General features: G+C 39.9%; 1 protein-coding gene across 2 annotated transcripts in view; it reads left to right on the top strand.

The window, feature by feature from the left end:
- Window positions 1–4,162: 4,162 nt before the first annotated feature.
- Window positions 4,163–27,757, top strand: part of LOC121529223 (septin-9-like) — a 136,000-nt gene continuing 112,405 nt past the window's right edge. Inside the window, exons 1-2 of one of the 2 annotated variants that reach the window (XM_041816986.1) lie at window positions 4,163–4,199; window positions 22,965–23,027. In XM_041816986.1, the coding sequence (XP_041672920.1) occupies window positions 4,178–4,199; window positions 22,965–23,027 (85 nt within the window). In that variant the 5' untranslated portion in view covers window positions 4,163–4,177. Of the gene's footprint in view, window positions 4,200–16,732; window positions 16,761–22,964; window positions 23,028–27,757 lie in introns of those variants that run through there. The other variant, XM_041816987.1, reaches the window with a different exon arrangement.

Raw genomic sequence — 27,757 nt, forward strand, 5'->3', positions numbered from 1 at the left:
GAAGAGGGGTCACAGGATGCTTTCCAAAAAAATAAAAAATAAAACAAAACAAAACAAAACAAAAAAAAAAACAATACACACAAAAAAGGATGAAAAAAAAATTTCCTTAAAAGAAAAAAAATTGAAAAAGTGAAAAAAAAAAAACTACATAAAAAGACAAAAAATCATGAAAAAGATTTAAAATGAAAATATGATATGGCACAATACAGTTCAGTGGGATACAGTAGGATTTTATTTGATATGATACAATACAATACATCATGATGTAAACAATACAATAAGATATTATACTGTATGACACAATATGATACAACACGAAACAATACAATACAATACAGTAAAGCACAATACAATAAAATATGATATGATAGGATACAATACAATATGACATGATAAGAAACAACACAATATGATTGGACACGATATGATAGGTTATAATTCAATAAGATATAATATTACACAATACGAGAGGAGACAGTATGAAACGATACAATTTTAAATGATACAAAAGGATACAAAATGATATGATACAATGTAATATGCTAGGAAGCTAATCAAAAAAGTAGAAAAAGAAGTTTTGTCCAAAAAATTAGTTTGTACTAATTTAAATGACACCCACAGGCCTTGTCTTGGTCTCTTTGCCTTTTAAATTTATTTAAACACAATCTTTAATCATTTGTTCATAATGTAACTATTGATTTGAAATTTTATCTCATTTTTATTTATTTATTGTTCATATTTTATTGACCAATAAGTGCATACAAACATGTGCAAACAAATACATAGATGGGTAGCAAGTTTGGTTGTTGATTTACAAAATTATATATATAAAATAACAGAAAAAAAACAGCAAATTAAAAAAAATCTGGGAAAAAAAAGAGATGGGAAAACAAACAAACAAAAATATAATGATAAGAATTTAACAGAGAGACAAGAGCAGAAAGACAAAGGACAAGGAAAAACTAGACAGTGTTGTTGTAATCGCCTTTTTAATTTGTGAACCTCTATAAATGAAGTTTAAAATGACTATTCTGTTATTTTAATTTACTTTAACCTGGCTTTACGTGTCTTCTCCCACCCTAATCTAGATCATGAAAAGCCTCCATGACCTCCTTTTGCAGTGAAAGAGCTTCCTTAACACTCATTGGTGATAGACACGTCGTCCATCTCAGGCTGACGCACACTGGCGCCTGGTTTCTAAGAAAACTGATGATTCACTCAACTTCTTTGGGTGTCGCTTTTCCTGTACGCGATTATCTTAGAACAAGACTTGACTTTCAAAGATACAGAACATCCTTCCGCTGAAGTTAGAAAAGTTGAAGTCCTTAGCAAAAAACTTGTTTCTTCTTTGTTCAAACCAGTCCCACTTTGATTTTCTTCAGGCTTTTCCTTTATAGCTAACAATCATCCATACAGCAGCAGTGATAGCCAATCTGGTGGCCAAATACTTTTGTCCATTAGTATTTTTAATTTTTTAGGATTTTCTCGATATTCTATGCAGGTATCAATGTTGATTTTAAAAGTATTTTAAGAGTTAAAAATGTAAAGATAGCACTAGGTGGGAGCAAAAAGCTGCATTTGCATTTTGGAGCATCAGTAACATATGGACTTTGCTGTGATTCTCAACAGTACATAAAACTAATGCAACTGCTCACCTCAGCAGCAGAATAAAACTGCATAAAGCTGAGGAGAGAGGCATAGGAGAGAAAAGAGGCCGGGGACTTGCATGCTATCTGCCTGGATGATGACTTTACCATCTGCAGCCACAAGATGTCGCTGCCGCTCGCACCTGCAGCTCTCAGTGACAGGATGTGGACTGAGGTCTGAGGAACAACAAGCACAATGACACACAGGATTTAAAAAGTCAAAGGTTACAGGCACAGCTGAGTATTTGAAAAGATGTGGGCTAAGTCAGCGCGTGGATCCGCCCTGCCACAAAGTTTAGACTACAAACACTTTGTCCCCGCTCAATCCAAACACATAAACAATCACGAGCCAACCCACACCATCCACATGTGGGGATGTGTGGGGGATGGCACAAGCTGCTACATAAATTATACCCTTTATTCTTAGACAAATAGACAGAGAATCCCCCAGCAGTTATTTCCATCTTGTTTTAGTCTGATAATCTGTTTGTGTAAGCCTTCGCATGAAAAAACCTGAGAATAACACAACATAAGGCCAAAGTGGTTCATGAAGCTTATGCTGACAGAAGGATTAAGATTGGGAAATCCCAGCTTTGATATTTAGGATCACAGTCTCCATTTTTACATCCATTCTATTCTAATCTGACCAATTCTTCAACATTGGATTGAAGTGATATGACAAAACACAGCATGACATGTCACAACACTATAAACATGACGATTAATGAAATGTTAAAATTTGATCAAATACAACAAGATTTGACACCAAACATGGTGATCAGTCAAGAATGCAATGTAAAATAATAGATTAACATTTGAAACATCAGGAAATGAAACATTGTAAGATTAATCACACTTTGTTACATCAGGATTTTCCATCCTGATACATGTCATACCGTTATGTCGCAACTTGATACATGATGGCATGACAGGACATGATTTGATAACATTTATGTCCAAAGTACTCAACTGTAAATTTGACATAAAAATCACAACTTGATATGTAATGATATAATACATGAGGATATGATAAATCAGGTTACGACATGATACGTCAGTTTAATTTGTTATAATGCTATTTGTTATAATCTTTATTTAACCTGATAAAGACCCATCGAAATTGAGTTCTCTTTCACAAGGGTGATCTGTCCAAGAGGTCAGCAGCACAGGTCATGATAAATAATGCATATTCAGGAGACACGATATTATCATGTCACATCATGTCCACATGGCATACTGCAAAATAGATAATACACATGATACGAGGGGACAGGATAAGTCACAACATGATATATCATGACATAACAATAAGAACTTATAACATATAATGACATGATACATTACGACATGACAAACCATAACATGATACATAACAGGACCACATGCCTTGATGTGATAGGTAACAACATGTGATAAAGTAAGATGTGTTATCAGTAATTTTATCAAACATTGTAGTGTAAAAACGAGACAAGATACATCATGACATTATACTTCAAGTTATGAAACAACATCAGAAGATATGTCATTACATGATACGTCATGGTGTGATACGCTGTGATAAAAAATTTCATTGCAAGATATGTCATGACAAGATACTTCATGATATAGAATATCAGGACATGAAACATTATCACATAATACATCATGACATGATATGTCATACCATGAAACATCATACCATGATACGTCATGACATGATACCTTATACCATGATTCGTCATACCATGATACGTCATGACATGACACGTCATGACATGATACATCATAACATGATACATGATATGCCATGACATGATTTGTCATAACATGATATGTAAAGTTATGAAACATCATCAGAAAATATGTCATTACATGGTATACCATGTTATATCACAATAGATTATGCCATAATGTCATCACATGAAATGTCATGGCATTATATGTCATGACATATGTCATGACATCATACTCCATGATATGAAATTTCATTGCAATATATACATATACACTCAATATACAATGCTGCTGCTCTGAGTGCCTTGAATTGCCCCCTTGGCACAAATAAAGTTTTTTGAATTGAATTCAGTTAATTATCTAGGCAGCTGGGCCTGGTGTTGGTGACCCTTAAACTCACTTCAAATGGTTCCCTTCAAACATTATTCAAACACGCCTTTAATCCCTCTCTGGGTTTTAATTTGTAGAAAAGTCCCTCTAGGAAAGTGCATAAACCCCTCCCGCTCCAGGACTGGGCGTGCGTCAGGAGCGCAGGTGAGATCAACTCTTTCCCAACAGAGCGTCTCCAGAGGCAGACCGAGGTGGAAATAAAGACTGGAATCAGATCAGGAAGTTCAATAAAAAGAATATTTACCTGCCATCAGGTGCGTTTTTACAGCTGACCGTCCAGAAGTGACAGGAGGAAAAGAAAGAAAGAAAGGAAGAGCGCGCTAAAAGAACCAACCTGGAAAAGTTACGGATGCAAACTTCCTATTGACTCAGGGAGAACCCGGAGATACTAATCAGATTATCAAACTGTTGTAACGACACCCAGAACCATGAGGAAGTCTTCATATCCAGGTAAGCATGCTGCTTTTTAACGTGACAACTCTGAACGTGATTACTTATCAGGCTGGAGGTGAAGCCCTGCTGTAAAAGGCTCCATGTTTTGGTGCAGAGGAAGGAAGGACTGACATAATGTCAGTGAAATATTTATCAGCATTAAAGCTAATGAGACTTCATCACCGCTTCTGCTCAGATGGGATAATTTCATTCTTCCTAAACTGGAAAAGGGCCACACATGGATCTGTGGGTGTGGTTTTGACTTTTCTTGAGGTGATGTGTGACAACAGTGACATGACAGAGACAGTCCTGTGCAGCTCTTTGAGCAAAAATGTGACTTTTTGTGCATTAAAAATCAGGAGGAGGGAAAATCTAACTCCTTAGACCTGAATGCCAAAGTCAAAATAAAGCACAGATTCTGCAGGATTCACTTAATTTTCTCCAATCATAAGTCAGTTAGCTCATAAATCCTTATAGATTGAAAGTTTTATGGCATAGTTCCTCCACTCCTCCCCACTAAACCCCTGAAGAATGACTTGATTTATGCTTCTAATTCCAAGACAATTGTTTGGTTTATTCTGGATGGATCTGATTGCGAAATCTTACTCAGCACAGAGGTTATCCACTTTTAAAACAGTGAGCAGCTTATCAAGGATCTGTGGCAGACTCTAATGTGATTAAACTGATAACGCAGGTTAAGTCTAATTTTAGAGCCTTGCTTTAAGACATTCAGCAGAGAAATGTTTGCTACCTTGAGGCTAAAATCTGATACTCAAGACCACAGGAGTTTATTCCTGATTCATGTTTATAAAAACCTGTTTAGCAGTCCTTGTTTGGTGCAGATTTTTAACCCTAAATATCCCTTAAGAGGCAGGCTTTACATGGTAAATTTTAAATAAGTTTTAAGAATCAATAGGGTCAGTGTGAGTAAAAGCAAACATAGCAAGATTTAAAATCTGGCTCATTCAAGGGGCTGATAAACCCTGACTACACACATGCATTGCTAAAAGTTTTCCCACTGTTATCAGGGTGGGCTTCATATCATATCTGGAGCTGATATGTGTCAGTGGTACTCAGGCCTCAGAGCTGATTGGCTGTTGCACATGAGACGTTTGGCCTCTTTTCATGTGACGCTACTGACTACTAGCGCCCCTACCTCCTGCATTTTGACACCAGCTTACCTTAACATCTTGAAGACAAAACCTTAAAAAAGTTTTGATTAAACTGGGGAATAGGTTCGCCTGCTTTTATTCCATCGAGCACCCAAATTAAACAGGTTTGAGTTCATTGTCCAAAGGGGTCAAACTGCAGACTGCAGGTCTCAGACCCCCCCGTCTTACAGACCACACCTGTGAGAATCCACCTGTCAGAGCAGAGGGGACATTATTTGTCGGTACTGCATTTGGTAGCTACTGTAGCCTTGTTTGCTTTAGCTTTAGCTACATTATTTATGTAGCTACGTTACTACGTAGCTTACATATCTAATATAGCTTAGATTTAGCTCTGTAGCTACGTAACCTACATAGCTTAAGGAGTTTATGTACCTTTGTTAGCTCTAGATTTAGCTACTTAGCTACCTAGGCCAAATAGTTTGAGTACCTAAACTATCTTGGTTAGCTTACTTAGTTAGCTTTGACTCTAGATATAGCTAACGTAGTTAGTTTCACTTCATTAGCTCTGATTTTGCATCATGGCTACATAACCTACATAGCTAACGTAGTTAATGTTGCTCTGTTTGCACTACAGTTAGATATGTAGCTACATATATATATAGCTTACATAGCTGATGTAGCTTTTTAACTCTAGATTTAGCTATGCAGGCTACAAGACCTACATGGTCTGTTCTTAATGTAGCTTTGTTAGCTCTAGATTTAGCTACATGGCTACAAAACCTACATAGCTTACATATTCAATGTAGCTTTGCTAGCTCTCGATTTAGCTATGTAGCAACATAACTTAAAACTCTAGATTTAGCTATGTAGCTTCATAATCTACTTAGCTTACAGAGTGAATCTAGCTTTGTTAGCTCTATATTTTGCTAGGCAGCTACATTACTTACGTAGCATTAATTGATATAGCTTTGTTAGCTCTAGATTTAGCTACATAACTACAAAACCTAGATACCTTATGTATTTAATGTAACTTTGCTAGCTCTTGAACTAGCTAGATAGCAACATAACCTACAACTCTAGATTAAACTATGTAGCTACATAGCCTACTTAGCATACAGAGTGAATCTGGCTTTGTTAGCTCTATATTTAGCAAGGCAGGTACATTACCCCCATAGCATTAATAAATATAGCTTTTTTAACTCAACATTAAGCTAGGTAGCTACATTACCTATGTAGCATTAGTTAGTGTATCTTTGTTTGCTCTAGGTAGCTATGTTACCTATGAAGCTTATGTAGCTAATGTAGATTTAGCTATATAGCTGTGTTATCTACGTAGCTAATATAGCTTCATTAGCTTAAGCCTTAGCTATGTTAGCTGTGTTAGAGTGTTTCATGGAGGACAAGCTGTTTTCCTGTGACTAGACTGTTTTCTTGTCTACATCCTCCTGACGCTGCTGTCATTCATTAAACCCTCATCAGTGATACCCATGATGCATCATGATTGTCTTCATCACTCCTTTGCTTCTCTCCTCTCCCTCCTCTCCATTTCCCAGCACTTCCCTATCACTCCAATCTCCCTCTGATCCTCCTCCCCCACCTCCGCCCTTTAAGCTCCGGCTCAGTCCAGAGTACACAGCCCATCCTGGGGAATGCCGGCTCCTCTTCCCTGAGTTTTTGTGTGACAGAGCGTCCGACAGTTTTCCATCAGAGAGAGAGCGCATGTTGGGTCATGCAGCCTCTCCTCCTGCATGTACGTGAGCGTGTTTCCCCTCTGCTGTGCGACGTGAGCGGAACTGTCACATTCTTTGTCAGAGCTTCACTCTGGGAAAAGTTTAATAACAAAGCGTGGGTGTGAAGTTTGATGTGTTTGTTCACCAACACGTAGGGGTGTTTAGACAAGCATCAGAGCTGAGGGGTTGGGGGTGGACTTTAGGAGAGGAAGGTCGGCGTTTGTGTCAGCATGAGTGTGTTTTGGATGCAAATATCCTCGCTTACACTCTAACAAACAGGCAGATCTGTCCATGTTCAGTCTAACCTGTAGATAAACGGTTGTATATTCTGGTTAGGGTGGCTCTGGTTGTGTTTATGAATCCATGCGTGAGTCTGTGTTCACTCATACAACCCCTCACAGATGAACCCTGCTCTCCGAGCCAATCCCTGCCTTGCACACCACTCCCTCGAGGCGTCTGGATCAATGAGTAACCTGCATGAATAACAGTTCACTCCAACACAGTCATGATTTTCCTCCAACGCTCCTCCTGGTATGAGCTCTATGTCACACAACCTTATTCCTCGTGTTGTCTGTTAGTGACAGTTTGCTTATCCTGCTCTGCTTCGCAGCTTTTAGTCTGTTTATTCTGCAGAGCGAACGTCACTTCGATTCAGAGCCTGAAGCTATTGTTAGATGGTAACTTGAAAGTCGAGCTATAAACTGTGTTGAGACATATTTGCCCTGTCATCATGCTGAGCATGCCGAGGAGGGTCTAACCTTCAATTTGGCCTCCTAGAAGCCTGTGAATAACAGACTAATAACGTATTAGGGCACGTGGACGTGCATGTACAGTGTGGTGTGGTGTGGTGTCATGAAGCTGCAGCTTTTGGACATCAAACTGCATTAGGCTACAGATTTAGACAGAATGGCCCAATCACAATCTTCACTCTGAAGTCTAAGCAAAGAACCAGGTATGGAGAGGCAAACCTGGACAACTGGGAAGAATTCTGGTGGGCAGGTCTGGTTTTAAGACCATAAGAGACAGTCTACAGTGACAGTGTTTGATTATGCAGGCTGCACTCACTACCAGTGGGCTTGAGTAGGATGTTTTTCTGAGCAATATTTCACCGTCATGTCCTCTGACAGCCAGCCGGTTTGATCAATGAGGTCAGTCCTACAAATGTCTTGACCAAAAACAAAAGTTTATTTGCTCGATGCTAACTTTTTTTCTCCCATTTGCCTATAGAAAGTCAAGAGGAAAATAAAGAATTGAAGATAAATAATAATAAAGTACAAAGGTGCTGATGAAATGGCTAGATTAAAAAAGCAAAGCTTTCATTTGCAGTGCAGGAATCCAGGTGTGCAACACAAAATACAAATTATTATTATTATAAAAAAAAACAAAACAATGATTAACATGGTTATAGAGAAAGGTGCACCATTTTGGACCTATTAAATAACACTAGCTACCCTGAAATTCCACATACTCTGCACAAAGAGTGCTACTTTAATAGTCCATCTTATGATCTCACTGGTTCATTTCTGGCATGTGCCAGAAGCCCCTCAGCACTCTGATTCACTTGAGATCGACGCCACCTCTATTATCAGCAGAGCCCACTGCCAGAATGTGTCAGACCACATGGAGCAGATTGATCCAAACAAAGTCAAGATACCATGATATATTAATATCATGATGATGAGGATGACAATATCATGCATGCATCCTTGTCAGAGATGCACAAAAGTTTCCTTCTGATATTGATGTTGGCAGATATGAGCTGAAAAAGGGAGTTACTTTTATGGGCAGGTATGAAGATTTTTTGCTGATATCTGCAGCCGTTATTTTGCTTATAAACATCAGTCTTTATCAGCTGTAAATATCGGCTGTAAGAACAATAAAGTTGGTGGAGTTTTAGGCTGAACCAACAGATCAACATCAGCTAAAGTCTTTTTCTTTATTCATCCTCATTCCTACACGTTAAAGTGTTAAATGGACTTGAATTTGTGAACTTTTTCATCTGCAAACTTTCAATTGTATGTCTTAAGGACTGAAGTTTTACGTCTGATCTACATTTAAATATCAGTTTTGTAAATATTTCTGAAAAATCCAAAGTCATGCATCCTTTTTTCCATGTGCCAGGCATACCATAATAAAATGGACATTTTTCTCATTAAATATAGTGAAAAAAGTCCCATGCCATGAGCTGTACTGCTCACAACTTTTAGGCACGTTTGGGTCAAAAATCAAGCCTGGAGTAAGGGGTAGATGTGGAGAGTAAGCCCACTTCAGGGCAGCCATGTGTTTGGAAGGAGGATTGGCGCAATCCAGGTCCTGCCTGATGACCTTGGCTACTTAATTACACATGTATGTTGACATGTATTGAGCTTGACTGCAAAAAGTCTTCAAAAGTACAGACAGACACTGCTGTTTGGAAAGTAAAGGCCAATGAATTGGCATCATTAAAGCTTGTCTCCTCATCAGTCAGCGCATCCAATTGAAAAACACCTTCTGTCATTTAAAAGATAAGAATAAAGCCAGCAAAAAACATGTTTAGATGGTAGTCTAGTGCTGTAGTCAGAGTCCACTGCAGTAAGAAGCCTCTCTCAGCCATGGGCAGTTAATGAGCCTGTGACCCACGCAAAAGCTATGAATGCAAATACGATGTTCCTCATTTCAGTCTTTATCAAATAATTCAGTTCATTATATCTCCATAGCTTTTTTTGACACTGTTATTGATACACAGAAAAGCGTAAACAGGTTCTCAGTGTCTACTGTTTGCTGTGTGGAGCCGGATCTGCAGTCCACTCTGCTCTTGTTTATTATCTGCAGCCAAGAATGCAGCTCTATGCTGCTGCTGCTGCTGCGGGGGGTGTAACTGATCCAACTCTGAGAGTACTGTAAGCCTGAGGCTGCAGAGAGCCTGTAAAAAGATAATAGCAGACTGTCTGTGGTTCTGATGTGTGGAGGAACATGTGCTCTGACATCTCGATGTGGGTATTAGAGTGATAAAGTGCATGCTCAGGCACATCATTAGAAAGAGCGGCTTTCAATGAAGCACTTTTAACTTATCAATGACCTTCAATGAGAGCTGGCTCCACTTTCATGTGATTTGTGTATTAATTAGAGACATGATGACGCAGGTGTCCGCCCTGATGTCCCAGCAGTTTGCAGACTGACGTTTTGAAGCTGGGACTTTTAAGCTGGAGCCTTGTTGGTTTTCTGGAGTAAGAAGTGTTTGGATGAGAGGGTGGAAGTTTGGCCTAAGATGTTTGGTTATAAAACGAAGCATGTCCAAGCAGAACTGGAGAGTCCTTGGCTGCTTAATCTCTGCTCTACGACAGTAAATGTTTAATTCTCAGCCTTGTGCATGCAGAAAATATTCAGACTCCCTTCACTCTTTAAGTTTTTTATGCTGCAGACTGATGCTACAGTCAATAAATTTAAGTTTAAGAACAAAACAATCTAAAGATGAGAGTAGTTTTATGTCTGTGGAAAAGCCATGTGCATGGTGGTCAGGAAAATAAAAACAGGGTCAGTAAGGTGAAAAACTGACCATCATGTCGCTCTGTCAAAGGTGGACCACATGGCCCATGTAACCCAACATTTCCACTGAAATTTCTGGATTTCTTGGATTTTTTTCCATTCCAAAACCCACACAAATCGCCTAAAACTTCTGCAAAAAAATCCTGACCATTTTCATTTAAGTATACCATAAAAATATTCCCCAAAAATATTTCAGGGAAACCTTTTTATTAAACTTAAACATTCCAGTAAAAATCCCCCCAAAATTGCATGCATATTCCTGAAAATATTCAAGCTGATTCCCCCTGAAATGTCTTATTATATTCCCCAAAATTTACAAATATATCCCCCCAAATTTCACAACAGTGATGGTAAATTTCCCCAAACATCCAAATTCCCTGAAATTTATATGAATATTCTTGAAAAATTTAAAGAACCCCCCATTCCCCAAACAAATACCCCAAATTTTACAAATAAATTTTCTCAAATTCCTATGAAAAAAATAACTAAAAGTCTCAAACACATTCCCCCCAAAATTTAAATAAAAATATTCCATACATTTCCCAAATTTTGCCTGAAACTTCCAGATAACTTCCCAAAAACATCCCAAAAACATTCCCACATTCCCATGAAAATGGATAAAAAAGACCCAAAGCAAATTTCCCCCAAAACTTTTAACTAAACTCTACAAAAAATATAAACATATCCCCCAAATTTTCAACGTTAATATTTAACATTTAACCTCTCCATCCCCAAACAAATACCCAAAATTTTACATATCAATTCCCCAAATTTCTATGAAAAAATTACCTAAAAATCTCAAACCACATTTCCCCAAAAAATTCCTATCTAATATCCAATATATTTTCCAAATTTTGCCAGAAACTTTCCAGATAACTTCCCCGAGACATCCCAAAAAATTCCCACATTCCCATGAAAATGGAAAAAAATACCCAAAGCAAATTTCCCTCAAAACTTTCAATTAAACTCTACAAAAAATATAAACATATCCCCAAAATGTCCTCGTAAATATTTAACATTTCCTAGCAAATACCCCCAAAATACCCAAACATATTCACTGAAATTTTCATGATGTTGGTGTGAAGCATCCATAGATCCACTGGGACTCATCATCAGTGATGTATCCTGAGGTCATTGGGTGACACCTTCTCTCAGGGGACCCAGCCAGGGTTGATCAGACCCTGACTTGTGTCCCAGCAGCACTGGCCCACTTCTTGGACCTTTTGATCCAAATCCACCTTGAGGCTCTCTCGGCAGACCCCGTGGTGGACTTGATGGCTCTCCTCTTCGCAGCTCCTGTGATGCCCAGAAGGGAGTAGAGCTTGCAGAGGGAGCGGCCAGTGAAGCCTCTACATCCCACCTCTATGGGCTCACAGCGCACTTTCCAGCATCTCCGGCATCCTCTACCAGCTCGTGGTTCTTGCTCTGCTTGCTCATTGGCCTCTTCTATTCACAGCAATTTCACAGCAACATTTCAACATTTGAGGCAAATTACATAAACTTTATCAGCATTTTAAACAATTATCTCAAATATTCTTTTAAGAAAAGCCAAAATGAAATTTCTCATACATACATGCAGGGTCTCAGAAGGTTTAGGAGTCAAAAAATGCATGAAATCAGACTTTCTGTTTGGCAGCAGAAATGTGGCCTGTCGGGACATTTGATTGTAAATACTAATATGTGTAAATGTTGGTGGTTTATTTCAGTTCAAGGAGTTTAGTACAGCTATTATATGGGTGCTATGAAGCGTAGTTGGCAGCATACAAAGATTTTATGATTTTATTGCAAGATTCATTCAATAGAACCTCCCCTTTGTTTATCTGCTTCAGCTGAACTTAGACTGTAATTTTAGTTTCCCTTTGACTTTCTGGACCGGAGAGGACACGGACACAAGCATATTTACAAGTAAGTAAGGCTCCCACTGATATTTTCATTCTGCAGCATTATGATGAATCAACTGATTTGATTTTATGAGCAAATTTGTGTCATGCTAAAGTAGCTGAAACAGGATTCAGAAAAAGGGGGCAAAAACCAAAGAAAGCAAAAAGATTAGGATGAGTATTGAAGGAATAAAGTATTCTGACGATTCCTCCAAGCTCTGGGATCTAAGTTAGCTGATTTAAAGATTATTTTGGGGCTTTTTATGCCTTTATTTATAGATGAGGACACTGGATAGAGTTGGAAACAGGCATGAGAGATAGGGGGTTAGACATGCAGGAAAGGAGCCACAGGCGTGCATGGGCCGCCACCTAACCATTAGACCATCTGCACCCCCTAACATAGTGAATTTAAATGATACACACTCTAAGTGGTTAGTCGATTTGATACTCACTTACTGCAAAGCCACAACACTGATCTGACTGATTGGGGAAAGTATTTTCACACCTTTGCAGTGTGAAAACACACAGCCAGCTTCAATGTAGGGTTAAGATTGAACTTTACACCATAAATTACGATGTACCTTACATAAAGTCGGTGCAACAGTCCACAGAATACTTTTCTTGCTTATTCCAGATCCCTGGATTAATGTAAAAAGATAATTCTGCAGAGATTAGGGCAATAAAAAGATTGTCTTCATCCTTTAATCGATAAGTCTTTCTTAATCCTCTGTAAACATAAGGATAATACACATAAGGAGCATGCTTAGCTACTTAAAGCAGATGTTTTCCTCCATTTTTCTGACTTTGTGAGTGTGCACGTGAAAACAAGCTTTCCGTGGCTCACCTGTGACATCCTGTAACTACATGTTTCCTGGGGGAGTTTCTGCCATAAAGCTCTATGGACTCTTTAAATGACTCGCTGGCTTTTAACAGCCTTACAAGAAGGAAGGCTGATCTTTATCTGCCATGCCGGTATTGTTTGATAGTCCGCTGTGATATCCTGTCCTGCGCGGGCTGTAAGCACTCTTATAATGAGATGTGAGCTGGTGTTAGCATTGTGAAGAGCACAGAGAGGTGGCTGAGTGTTTGATGAAGCCGTGTTGGTTTTCAGCAAGCGTGGTGAGTGAGGAATCGGTGTGTGTTGAAAGTGCGGAGGTAGGAAAAGGTGTTGCCGGTTCATACCTTTGGCGCCAGAACAACAGCTATTCATTTGGGAGGAGTGCAGTTCAGGGTCAAGGCCAATGTCTTTCCTCGACTATAATGTTTGAGTGCGAGCCTGTCGCTGTCTGTGTGGGCGTGCTGGAGGCCTTTTTTTCTCATTAAGAATGCATCCAGGTAGAGCTCTTATCTGGGCTGTAAAAACAATCTTGACAAATCGTCGTCGAGCCATTCAGTCTGTCTCTCTCTCCACTCGTCCGTCCGCTCTCAGCTCTTTCACAGGCAGAGTTGTGTAACGCCGTGTTTGCAGCATACCCTCGACATGTGTAATGAGGGCCATAAACACACAAAGGAACAGATGGGCGATCGGAGGCGCAGAGAGGGAGAGGTGAGCCGGGGATTAGTGATGTTAACGTTTCTACTTGTTATTTTAATAGCATAAAAAGAGAAATGATTTGTTCTTCAGCTTTCAACATGTTCTGTCCACTGAGAGGACACCCTAGAGGGTGCTTTACAGCCTGTCACCCAGTAGAGGGGTGCTCTTTCCAGGTGATTCGTCATGTTTTATGCACCTTAGGGGCATCCAGGAGTGCACCTACCTGTTTTTTTTCCTTACATTGAGGCATTAGGTTATCTTTTAAAGCAGTGATCATCAACTGGCAGCCGGGGGCCACATCAGGCCCCCCACATCATCCCATCCTGCCCCCAGAACATTAAAAAATTCAGAAGATGTGCAGAGGAAATAAAATATTGTTCTATTTCCAGGTTTTTTTTTTTTTACTCCTTTTGCTTTAAATACATTTCCTGCAGCTATTGAAACGACTTAAAAAACAACTGAGATTAAAAAAGTTTATCAGGAATGACTTTATGTTCCACCTTTCAGCCATTGTTAGCAAACACGATGCATGTTAAACATGTATTTATCAGTCCATTCATGATAAAAACGGTTGTTTTCTATGTCAACTCTTGTCTTCAGGCATTTTAGGAATGCAATTTTCCTGCTGCTTGGGTTTTTTACATGTCAACATACGGCATATCAGCATCACACCCAGTGACAGACAACGACAGCCACAGAAATATTCAGCTAAAATATCTCAGTCACCCCCTTGTGGCTGGCTGTGATATAGCGACTGATCCACTGTCAGAGCCTAAAAATGACATAAATTTGAAAGAAAATAAAAATATTTCAACAAAAATACGTTAATTAGACAAATTTAAAAATTCCGTTAGTTGTACGGAAAGCCCAACCCACAGAGTGTCTGTATAGGAAAAAGCTGGCCCTTGTACAAATGTAGTTAATGACTGTTTTAAAGGGTTATATCACGCACAAAGATCACATCAGCAGTAGTTCATGGCATGCACCATTCCAGGATGTGAACACTGTCACTCCCTCCTATTGTGGTGGATTTTCTTGAATAATTCCTGTGATGTGATGCTACACAGCATGGGTCATCAACTACATTTGAACAAGGGCCAGTTTTTACTTGAAAGACACCGAAGAGGCCGGAATTCCCAAAAAACTAAATGTAACCAAATGTTTTGGCCTAATTAACATTTAAATGCTTAGTTATTTTTTCCTTAAAAAATTGAAATGATTGTTTTGCCTTTGGTAGTGAGATCAGTTCCAATCCCTTAAACTGCCACTAGGGGGCCATTGTGATATTTCGGCTGTATATTCCTGGGGCTGGCATGTTGTCATCATCACTGGGTTTGATGCTAAAATGCTGCGTTGTGATTGGTGGAGAAAGGGTCAGGAAACCAGTCTATTGTGGTGGTTCTCTGGTGGGAAAAACTGAACTCTCAAAGCACCTAAATTGGAGAGCTGACACTAAAAACGGCTGCTCTAATCAAGAAGAAATTCATGAGTATGCCTTTATCCTCATATTCACTAATAATGACTGACAGGTGGATTTCTGTTAAATGGATCAAACTTTAAGCCAACATTTAAAGCCTGTTGGAATTTTTTTTGAAATACCATACCCTAAATAACACAACATATTTTTCCTTTACACAATTTTAGATTTTAAAAATCTTCTAGGGGCTGAATGGGAAGCTGTGGCAGGCCTGATGTGGCCCCAGGCCTCCAGCTGATGATCCCTGCTATATGATATTATAAAATTCAATATGATCTGGTACAATATATGACACAACATGATGCTTCTGATATGATACAGGAAGATACAATAGAATACTAATAACTTGGGGAACTTTTTCTTGGACTCACAGTGCTGCACACATCCAGCTGCCTCCACACTCGTAAATCACAGCAATAATCAACAACAATTCACACGTAAACACAAAATCCACCAGAACGTAGAGTACACACATTAAAAGATGCATGCCAATGCAAACATAAAAAACACATGGCATGTACCTTTATTGCACAAGAGCTGCAAAAAATTAGGGTTGCTCAATATTGCGGCAGACATGAAAATTCTGCAATCAATATTTTAGCTATAAGAATCTGCCTATTTCAGCTGTAAATCTTGGTCATATGAACAAACAAGCTAGTTGAGTTTTAGACTAGACCAAGGAACCTACCTCAGCTGAAGTCTTTCTGTAATCATCATCATTTCTTACACTTTAAAGTCTGATTTAAGTACGGAAATTGTTTGGAAAGGCTCTGAAGAAGTTTTAGAGCAACATCCAGACATCTCCAGGGAAGGCCTTGCATATAAATTTGTTTTAAGTATACATTTTACACAGCGCCCCAACTTTTCTGGGACTGTGGTTGCAAACATCTCTTCTATATGACAGTGAGGCTCCAGTGCAACAAAGCCAAACAGCAGATTTATGGTTCAGTCAGTTCAGCAGGTCACGCTAAAGTAAAAGATGATGAAAAGAAAAGGAGGTAAATATTCCGTCACCCTGCTCTCAGAAAACACTCTGTGACCTCCTTCTGCAAACACACAAATCTCAGGAAGTTTAGTGAGGAGACGGAGCATGCATCATGTGTTTTACAAATCACTCCAGCTTTGTGTTTGTGTGTTTGAAAGCTTGCAGTCATGTGTGATTCTGTGTGATTGCTCTTGTGCTTTAAGTGTGTTAAAGTGCTGCACCCTCTGCCCTCTGTTTACCTTTTTACTCACCTGTGACCAATAACTAATCAGGTGACATGTTTGTCCAGGAAGAGCCGTGCACTTGACCGGTCGTGTTACATCCTCAGACAGAGGAGTTCAGTGAGTTTGCTTCAGTTTGGGCTGTAGTGGGGTTTTAACATTGAGCGCATGATTCATGATGGGGTCCCTGAGTATTGCAGTTCAGTTTCTGTTTTCATGACCTGCTTTGTTCCTCAGAAACCAAACAAGAAAATGGTCACAGTGCTGAACTGAAGGCAGCAGAAACACTAGAGGTTAATGCCACAGATCCTTGGTTTATTATTCACACAGTCCATGGTAAACAGGCTCCTTCTCTCTGGCGTTCATTATGACGCGTGGCTCTGCTCTGAGTCGATTCCTCTTCAACATAAACACTGCTTTAATTCTCTTCATGTATCATGAGTGTAATCACCTCTGTTAGCAGTGTCATAAAGGAAAACATGAGCTCAGATGATTACAAATTCCCTCTGAGGGGGAAAAAGTCATGGATCACCATGTCAGGAGATTTTTATAAACCTGTTCCTGCAGTAAGTCGGTGTAGGAGTGTGTGTTTGTGTGTTTTCAGACAAGACCGAGCAGGTGAGACTGCCCACCCTCACATCTCTGTGCCAACAAACAGTTTAACTTTGCAGATGTCACTCCTTCAGGTTGTACCGAGGCTCGCTCTGATTGGCCGATGTCTCTTCATGTCTGTCGGTGAACTGCCCTCGTTTTAAACCTCACGGCTACCGGCAACGCTGAATCACTTCACTGCGCTGCCAAACGTCTTATCAACACAACTGTGGCTTTGTTTCTGGGCCACTTTGTTTTACTGCAACTGTTTCTGCTCTGTGTGGAGCTTCTTGTGCTGCAAGGTTGTGTGTCAGATAGAGCTGGGCAATTAAGACAGTTTTTAAAATAAATATCAAAGCATTGTCAACTGAGATTCAGGGGAAGATGATATCATTTTCATCCAATAGGAAATGAGGAGGATTTTTTTTTAATCAATATAATGAAATCAACATTTTCTGACTTCTTCTGGAGGATCCAGAGGGGCTCCCAAGCAAGAAGGGATTATACAGTCGCCGGCCACTTTATTAGGTACACCTTGGTAGAACCAGGTTGGACCCCCTTTTGCCTTCAGGACTGCCTTAATTCTTCGTGGCATAGTTTTAACAAGGTGTTGGTCCATATTGACATGATAGCATCATGAAGTCGCTGCAGATTTGTCGACTGCACATCCATGATGAAAATCTCCCGTTCCATGACATCCCAAAGGGACTATGGAGGCCACTGGAGTACAGAGAAGAAACCAGTCTGAGATTATTTGTGACATGGTGCCTTATCCTACTGGAAGCAGCATCGGAAGATGGGTTCATTGTAGTCGTAAAGAGATGGACATGGTCAGCAACATTGCTCTATAGGCTGTGGTGTTTAAACCATGCTCAGTTGGCACTAATAGGGCCCTATGATTTTGATGTTAACAGAATCGCTGAATTGGCCAATAAAAACGGAATTTAAAATTTAATTTGGAAATCGTGGAAATTGATTGAATTTGACTGAAATGCTGTATTTTTTAGAGAGAGGAATGTATATCCAGGTATATGTTCCGGGGGATCACTTAAGCGGGGCACAACCTGTCCCTCGCTTCACAACACTCACCCCGACCCCTTCTACACAATAACAGCAAGTCAGAGCAGCTGCACGAAACACCAACAAACATCAGTGCTACAAGTTATTTTACCTCGCCACATCAGACATGTCTGCATTAATGTAGCGGTCTGATATGAGGCAGACAGCAAGGATGGAGAGAGATGAGGAAAGAACCGTTACAGTCAGGAGTAGAACACAATGCAGCATCAACCTGCATGCACTGTTATGTATTGAGAGAGTCTACAGAATGAATGGGCACAAATTCCCATACATACTTTCAGTCCTTATCGCCCAGCCCTAGAGTCAGCATGTGTGTTCCCGCCGCCTCTCTCTCGCTGTAATCCCGTCCAGAAGAGTAAATAGGTACAGACATGTTTTTTGGCTGCGAGGCTTGAAAGACTTGGCTGTGTTTTATTTGTTCTGTCATTTTTCCATTCACTTAAACACTGGGACAAATGTACACACTCACATAATAGAGGAACAGTGTCATCACAGGCTCATGGAGATTAATGATCTGCACTTAAAGCAACTGAAAGAGGTCACCTTTTCACCCTTTACAGCCTGAACGCTCGGTTAGTGATTTAAGAGTGAGTCAGAACGTCCTCCTGCATGAAGCCAGAAACAAGTAGAAAAGACATCAATTTTTGGTCAGATGTTTGTAATATTTCTGAGATTTTTAAAATTGGTCTGCACTTCTTTTGAAAGGTCTTGGAAATTTTCCTTTACTTTATGTCTAAAAGGCATTAATTTGACTTATTTATGCTTCTTGTTCAACAAACTTTAAAGTGCTGAGACTGCAGCTTTGAGAGAGGGAGGAGGTTATTCTGACCTGGATGCTTACACTCCTGCCTGTTAAATCAACCTCAATATTCTTATCTATTCATGACATAAACTCAAAAATACCTTCACTCATTAAGGCTCCCTGCTCTTTCTGACTTTGTTCTTTCTTGCAAACCTCATATTATGCACAGATGTGTCAAACTACACCAAAGTATGTATTAGAACTCTTTAAATCTGACAGTCATGCTGTACCGTAGAAATTAACAGGGCTGTAACTCATAAGCACCACTCTGCTTTTGTTAGAGCTAATAAAATGTTTGCAGGTGTCCGAGTTACTGGAAAAGAATTTTAGATTAAATGTGTTACCTGACTGTGGTTTTTGATCATGATTCATGTATGTTTACACAAAAATGATCCACTGAAAATGACTGTTGTTCGGATGATGCTTTGATAAGAGCACTGGTCACACAGATCTGTTGAAATGACTAGAAATGCTGCAGTATTCATGCCAGACCAGTAGTTGGCAGCATGACTTTGTAATGAATGTGTGCATACTCTTCCTTCTACTGAGCAGTGAGGTGTAAGTGTGCAAAACCAGCAAACATGAATGTTTTTGTGGATGCATGAGGAGGTGGGCTTGTGCTCAGAGTGACTGAACTACAAAGAAAGTGAACTTTAAGAAAATGTTGGCAGAACTCAGGACTCTTCCATCTTTGTTGTTGTTCACCTCAAACATGACTAGTGCATGCAAACATTCTCGGACTTGTGCACAAGTTAAAGATTGACCCAGGATCGGCAGTATTGCAGACGGAGCGAACCATTGTAGTAAAGAAGGAGCCTAGCTGGAAGGTGAAGGTTTTAATTTACATTTGATTTTCTTTCCAACCTTCATCCACAGTCATGATTTTTGGGTAATGATCTAAAGAATGGTATCACGGTTACTAAAGGGTTGAAATAAAATTTCTCTGGAGGGTAGCTTGCATACTGCCAAACAAATCGCTCCCTTTTTAGTCAATCTCGGTAATTCTGCGTCAGAAGGTTATCAGGAGATCAGTAACCTGACACGCCAGATGGATTTGTTTCACACATCCATTTGAGAAAAGGCAGAGGCTTTGAAAAAACTTCAAGTATGATTGGATGAATGTTCTGTCTGTCACATTTCTACAGGCCGTTCAGAGTACCAAAACAAAGGATGTAGCAGCTATTGAGCTGTGCATGTGCAGCTACTGAGGAATAACGCAAAACATGGCGACAATAGACATGTCATTACTCGACTTTTGTCGTTTTTGAAAAGAAAACAACTCACTGCTTTTCTTTGTTCTTCTTTTAACAAAGAAATGTCGCCAAGTTCTGATAAAACTTTAGCAGCATCCACACTAAGCTCTTCCGCCGTAATTACACCGGCTCTTGTTGCTGTTTGCTTATGTCACGACTCTGCCATGCCTGAAAGTACTGCCCCTCGTTGCTGATTGGTCTGTCACTTTCTAACTGGGCCCAAACTGTTCAGATGGGAGCTTAACATAGACTGTAGAAAGAATTGGACAAACGATGTGTGACGTCAGCCGTCTGCTTACCATAGGCAGACTCAAACAGTGTGAAGCCAATCCGCGGAGGCTTCCATATTGAATTCGCGGTCTTAACCGAACTTTGGATCAACCTAACAGCCTGCCCACTAAGCGCGACTTCCTGTCAGCTAGCTAGCATTCTGGTTGACAGAAATGTAGCCTCTGCCTGTCGAACTATCTGTCAATCAAGCGTGAACTGAGGTTTATCCTAAATATAACCCAAACGATCGTGGTACAAAAAAATTCACCCCCCGTACAGTGGGAGCACATGAAGACACTAGCTAATGAGACATGTTTGTTTTTTTTGGACCAGGCTGTAAACCAGTTTATTTCTAGTGTAAAAAACGCTGTTTAACAGGTGACCAGACGGGACTTACGGTGTTCCTGCAGCCAGCCTCAAGTGGACAATCGTAGTATAGCAATTTTTTGCACTTCCTCATTGGCTTCATTTTCAGGACTGGAGGTTGCCGCTTGGAGCTTAACAAGATGGATTCGCCAGTGAAAAACAAGGAAATGGGCGTATCCATCTGCTTTGCAAGGTTAGGAGATCAGTGGATCATAGATCTACTATAGCGCCAATGACAAAGAAAACTTCACTTTTGAGGTGGAGAGCCCCTAATTTCTACATGAAACCACACACCCTCTGTAGCAAACATAAACCTTTTAACTTCAGACTGTGCATATGGATCAGGGGGAAGCTTCCAGTTGTTGGTCAAAATGCAGCTGACCATTCCCAGTCAGCATTAGACACCGTCTTGCCCACAATACCCAGAAAGAACCTAAGAGAAGTGGCCACAATAGAGTCCAGCTGTCTCTGGCCACCAGTCAAAGTCCAGGCCTCACATAAGACCTGGAGGACCAAGAATAGAAGACTCTGACTTTTGTCCACATGCTCATATACCATCCAGCACCTCACCACATTGCTGAGTGATTGCACTGCTCCGTACACAAGGCCAGGTCTGTAGTTGATCTATCAGTTAGCAGATTGACGGCTGATGCTGCTCCACAACTTCCACGCTCAGAAATGTGACTTCAGGAGAAAAGCAAAGATGGAAGACGATCTATGCTGCAGCTGGCTATCATGACAGCTGCAAAAGCAGAAAACAATCCATGAGCAAATCCTCATACCTGATCATGACTGTTGACTGGAACCATGATGGTCACAAGGACAGAGTCAGTACTGTTTTCAACATTTTTAAACCATCCATTTTCAGGCGACTGAAATAGTGTTGTCATGTAAACAAACAGCTAAAACACACTGAAAGGTTGAAAGGTTCTACAACTAGTAAAAACCACACAGTTGATTCCTGTTTTCGTACCTTGAATCAGGGTCGTGCATTGTGATTATTCAGGGAGCAAATTGGGCCCAAAATCTGGAAACCATACTGTCTTTATTGCTCCTTAGCAGACGCACAAACACATGCACAAACATTATCAGAGCTTTACTCACATCCCCCCGTCCTCCACAATCACCGCCTCGCTCATAAACCAGCTGTCTTTGATGACAACACGAGGGAAACCACAGTGTTTGTCTGCATTACAGGGAGAAAATGAGTGTCACGTCTTACTCTGAAATGTGGTAGGAAGTATTTCCAAGAGCTTAAAAACAGGATTACTCAGCTGAGTCATCACCCACCAGATCAACTCACCTCGTCTGAACAGAGGAATGAAGAAGAATGAAGAATGAGGGAAGAGAGAGAAGGAAATAAGGCTGCTGTTGATCTGTAGAGAAGCAGCTTCATGTTATCTTGTCACAGATCATAGATGAATTAACCCTTTCACTGCACAATCAGGCTTTTCTTAGCATTACTATGGACTCAGTCAAGCTTTAACAGTTTAAAGGCAGCTTTAATAGCTGATATTTTTAATCTCATGGCCATGGATGGAGTAAATTGAGGTTCCAGCCACCATGACGGTTTGTTAACTGCCTTTTTAAAGCTCGAGTTCAGCAGAAAAGAATCTTGATTTAGTTTCTCAGTGGTCAAACAGTCATAAGGATATTTTAAACACTGCTTATTTTTCCAAATAAAAACTGCATAAGAATTTTCCCTCATGGAAACTGTGATGTAACTGTTGTCCTTTTGATGCTTTTGCGTGGTTTGTCGGCGTTCCGAGGCCAAAGTGTCGGTTAAAAAGTTTGTTTTTGGAAAAGTCAGAGGCCAGATTTGTGCTCCAGGCTGTTCGTCATGAGGCTTCGTGTTCGTAAAAATAACCCAACAGATTTTTCCTCAGGCTTCTTCATGAATGGTACATCTGATCATTTGCTGATGAATTAACCCCTTTCTCTTCTGCTCCTCTCACAGTGAGATCAGCCAGTGCTCGGGCGAAGAGAACAGAGAGAGAAGTATCTGGAATCACCAGTCCCAGTAAGTAGACTGCACCCCAGTCATCTTCATCTCTGCTGAGAGGTCTGAACGCACATTCATGATGGGGGTGTGAGTCTTTCTGTGCAGCATGGTTCCATTTTAAGCTTAATTTACAGGCCAGGAATCGATTAAATTAACATTCATTAAAATATAGACGGATCTGATAGACTGGCTAAGTGGTGTGGAAAGGTTGAAGGTCAACAAGAGTCTCATGTGACTGAAGACACTGAGACATAGTGTCCAGAATGAGCTACAATAAGATTGGTTTTCAATTCAGATTGGTTTGTCCTGACACCACTCATTTGTATTTGAAAGAATCTCTGCATAGGCATATCTAAATCCTGACTTTTTCTGGGATTTCTGTGATCGAGTTATAAAAGGAAAAAACACGGTATTACCCTTTAATGAGTTCATTAAAGTGAATAATGATGAGGTCTAGTCCATCATGGTGACCAGTCTGTTGTCATCATGTTATCAAGAGAAAAAAGCTTTGTTATCTTGGGAAAGGCAATAAATTAATCAATTTTAAAAGGAAAATTGTCTGGCTTCAAACCCCAATTCCAAAAAAGTTGGGACATTGTGTAAAATTAAATAAAATTAGAATACAGTGATTTGCAAATCCTTCATTCAGGTGGAAAAAGCACAAAGACAGGATACTCTATGTTCGCTGTTATACATGCACACATTCTGAATAAGGTGCCTGCAACACATTCCAAAAAAGTTGGGATGCGTGTTTACCGCTTTAACATCACCTTTTCTTCTAACAGCTCTGTAAGTAACTGAGATTGTTGACCCATTCCTGCTAGATGAACTTCTAAAGTCTCAACAATGCAAAGTTTCTGTTACTGTATTTGGGGTTTGGGATGCATGACATTGGCGAGTATGAACAGTTCTGCCATTATTTTTAGTCAGTATGATCTACATTTAAATATTGGTATCAGATAGAATTAATGTATAAAAATTGGCAAAATTACAACATCATGAATCCCTAGTTCATATTGCTTTGTTCATTTTCAGCTGGAGACAGGTCTGGACTGTATGCAGGCCAGTCTAAGCCCCGCCCTCTTTTATCGTGAAGCCATGCTGTTGTAACTCGTGCAGAATGTCTCACTGAAATAAGCGGGGATGCCCCTGAAAAACACCCTTTTATGGAAGCATGTTGCTGCAAAACCCGTATGTACCTCTCAGTAGTTAGGATGCCTTCACAGATGTGTAAGTGACCCATGTAATGGGCAGTAACACACCCCACAGCATCACAGCCATCACAGTGGCTTTTGTTTTAAAGTTGATAACAATCTGGATGGTCCTTTTCCAGACTTCTCTTGATCCTGTCCTAACTTTGTAGGAACATGCTGACGGTGTGAAATTTAGTGAGTGTTTACACAGCACCCCAACTTTTTTGGAACCATAGTCTCTCTGTGTGACTCAAATACACATCACTCTGATGAACTCTGCAAAATGAACAATAAAACCCAAATAAAGTGCCCAGACTACAGCACACTGTTAGAATAAACATATTCTATGCACACTGGTCCTCTTTAGGACTGTGCTGATGAGTTAAATCAGCTTCACTGAGAGCTCTAATCTGACTGATCCTAAAAGTCTGCCATCAGACGAACTGTGTGTTTTTGAACATCCATCTTCTGTTGTTGTCAAAGTCCACTCTGCCTTTCAAGCTTGGATTTAATCGCTCACTGTTCCTGTTAAGTATTAATAAATTCAGTGTCATTAACCTTTAGCAGAGACCAGGGCAGATCAGGTTTCTTTCAGCTGATAGAGGGTAAACAGAGCAGAGACACACCAATGAAGACAGTTTAATGTTAAAAATGTGCAGAAAATCAGGTTTTAACCTCCTGAGACCCTGCATACACTTATGAGGACATTATGGCTTCTGCTGCTATTAGACATGTTGAGCTAATTGTGTGGAAAGTTGGTTGAAGTTTGATTAATTTGCTTGAAATGTGGGGATAATTTACTGTTAGGGTATTCTGGAGAAACTGCTTGGAATGATCAAGTATTTTCATCGAAATTTGAGGGATATTTGGAGAGTTTTTTTGGTAGATTTGGGAAAAATGCCTTCATTTATTTGTTTATTTATTAGCATTTTTGTGGGAATTCGGGAAATTTATTTTTAATTTTTTGGGAAATTGGAATAAAAATTCGGGACATAGGTTGTCCATTCATATTTTTAGGAATTTTCATGGAAACTTCAGGGAATTTGTCTGGATGTTTCTACCATTTTCATGGGATGTTGGAGAATGTATTTGTAATTTTCTTTTTAGCATTTTCACTGAAGTTTTAGGGGGAATTTTTTAATGTTGTCTAAAAATGTGTATGGAATTTTTTACTTGAATTTTATTTTAATAATTAGGCTTTATGATAAAGTTTCACCACAGGATTTAAGGACTGTTTAAAGATATTTGGGGAAGGTAATTTTCACAGAAATCTCTGGCAGTTTATTTGAAATTTTAGGGAATTTGTTTGGGTATTTCTGTCATTTTCATGGATTTTTGGAGAATGTATTTGTGATTTCTTTTAGCATTTGCACAGAAGTTTTAGGGGGAATTTATTTTTATTTTTTTGGAAATTTGCATGGAATTTTTTGGAGAAAATTTTATATTAATGTTTAGGCTTTATGATAAAGTTTTACTGAGGGATTTGAGGGCTATTTAAAGATATTTTGAGAGGATAATTATCAGAGAAATTTCTGGCACTTTCTTTGAGATTATAGGGAATTTGTTTCAGTGTTTCTAAACACTTGGCATTTAATGAGTTTTCCCCTGGTGCAGATTTTTTTTTTGTTTTATTATAAGCCATGTAGACCTTTTTTCTTTTTTTTTATATCCAAAAATCAAACTTTTTAGTGGACTCTTTAAGTGAAGTGGCTCAAGTAGGTGAAATTTGGTGTTACTGACAATGAAGTGGACTTATCTTCTTGCTCAGATCTGACATTTTTTACACGGATGCCTCTTTGACCATCTGGAGGAGCTAGAGAGCTGCAGCACAGAGAGGAGGGGGATTCAAGCACGCTCAGTCTGCACACAGATTGTTCCTCATCTGTGGAGGCAAACTCTCCACAGGAGGTAGCGTGTTTAGTAATGGCCTGTTACATCCTAAAATGCAGGCCGTGACCTGCAACATGAGATCATTTCCTTTTGTGTCAGCTTTGTCGGGAGGATCTGAAATGCTTGAGCATGCAGGGATGAGTGCAGGGCTCTCGAACGGCCCCCGGGGTCCGTGTTCATTCACCCCACAGACAGCTGACAGGAGATGAGATACACACTCTCAGAGAGCACAGTGGTGGGCTCTGGTGAATGTGTGTCTGCTAGTTATTCTGTAGTAGGATTAATGAGAGTGACAGGAGGCAGCAGGATTTTACATGCTGTGTGCTCACAAATATAAGAAACATCTTCTGCAGTCATGGTCAAAGAGGCCGGCTGCTTCAGTGTATGCAAATCTGAGGCACGTTTGCATAAGTGTGTCATATTTTTGTGGTTTTTATTTGACACATCTTCATCTGCTAAATTTGACTTTAAATGAACCAGAATGACTCTGGATCTAAGTTCAAACACGTGCTCTGAAACGCCTGTCAACATTCAGAAACATGCACTCACTCATGCAGATGAAGACATTAATAAGCAGATACTCTCTCAATGTTGGGAAGTGCTCAGGGCTGAGGATGAGGCTCTACATGTCAGCAGACCTCCCTGATGTTGATGCTGTAGCCACAGGGCCTGCAGGAGGTGGGGGGGGGGGGCTCATTGGCATTCAGAGGCTGATGCCCCACACAAAACATCTGCCAACGGTGCAGATTTACGAGTGAGCGGGCGGGAGTTTGGGAGGATGCTTGACTGTAACCCTGGTTTATGTTCATGTAGTCTCTGTTTATTTAGAGCCGTTTAATCCTCTCTGGCAGTCGGCCTGTCCCACTGTACTGGACACACCTACACACAGAATTAACACTATTATATCCACTGAAGAGGGATTAAACACTATTATTATATTTCTATGGATGAATTAAAGAAGGAAGATTAACCATTGGGTTGATTCAGCCAGCAGTCCTGTAACTGACAGACAAATCACACGCTCTGTTTATAACCACCAGAGTTACTGATTACAGTCAATTCATGAATGTTATTTATTCTACCACCACATTTATCTGAATTATAAGAGTTTTTTTTAAATTAGAGAAGCTCTAAAGATATTTAAAGAGCCGTTCTCTTAAATGAAACTCACTAAACGCCTACAGGAACACACAAACATGTGACACACCAGGTCGACACTCGCTCAGGCTGTTTGTGAGTTTCACAAGACGTCAGGCCGACTTCTCTGATCTCTCTATCAGACCTCTGACCCCCCCCCCGCCGCAGTGAGAGAGGGAAGGCCAAAGGTCACACGAGTTTCCTGAACGTACAGACGAGGTCACGAACGCAGACGTTCACTAGTCCTCGTGCTGAAAGTGTCTCTGCAGTCGTCATAAACTTAAAAAAAAAAAGACAGACAGGAGGAAGACGGAGCAGAACGGTGAAAAAACAACCTGAGATTACAAAAATAAAGTCATAGTATCACAGGAATATAACTTATATCACAAAATAAAGAAAATCTATATCAGGTAAATGAAATCAACTGAGAAAAAGACAACCTGTAGCAGAATGTTTATAATATCAAATTAATAACGTCAGAATTTACATGAATAAAGATGCATGTATATGTATATATATGTGTGTGTA

Source organism: Cheilinus undulatus, linkage group 21 (assembly GCF_018320785.1).
Source record: "Cheilinus undulatus linkage group 21, ASM1832078v1, whole genome shotgun sequence".
Classification (NCBI taxonomy): Eukaryota; Metazoa; Chordata; class Actinopteri; order Labriformes; family Labridae; genus Cheilinus; species Cheilinus undulatus.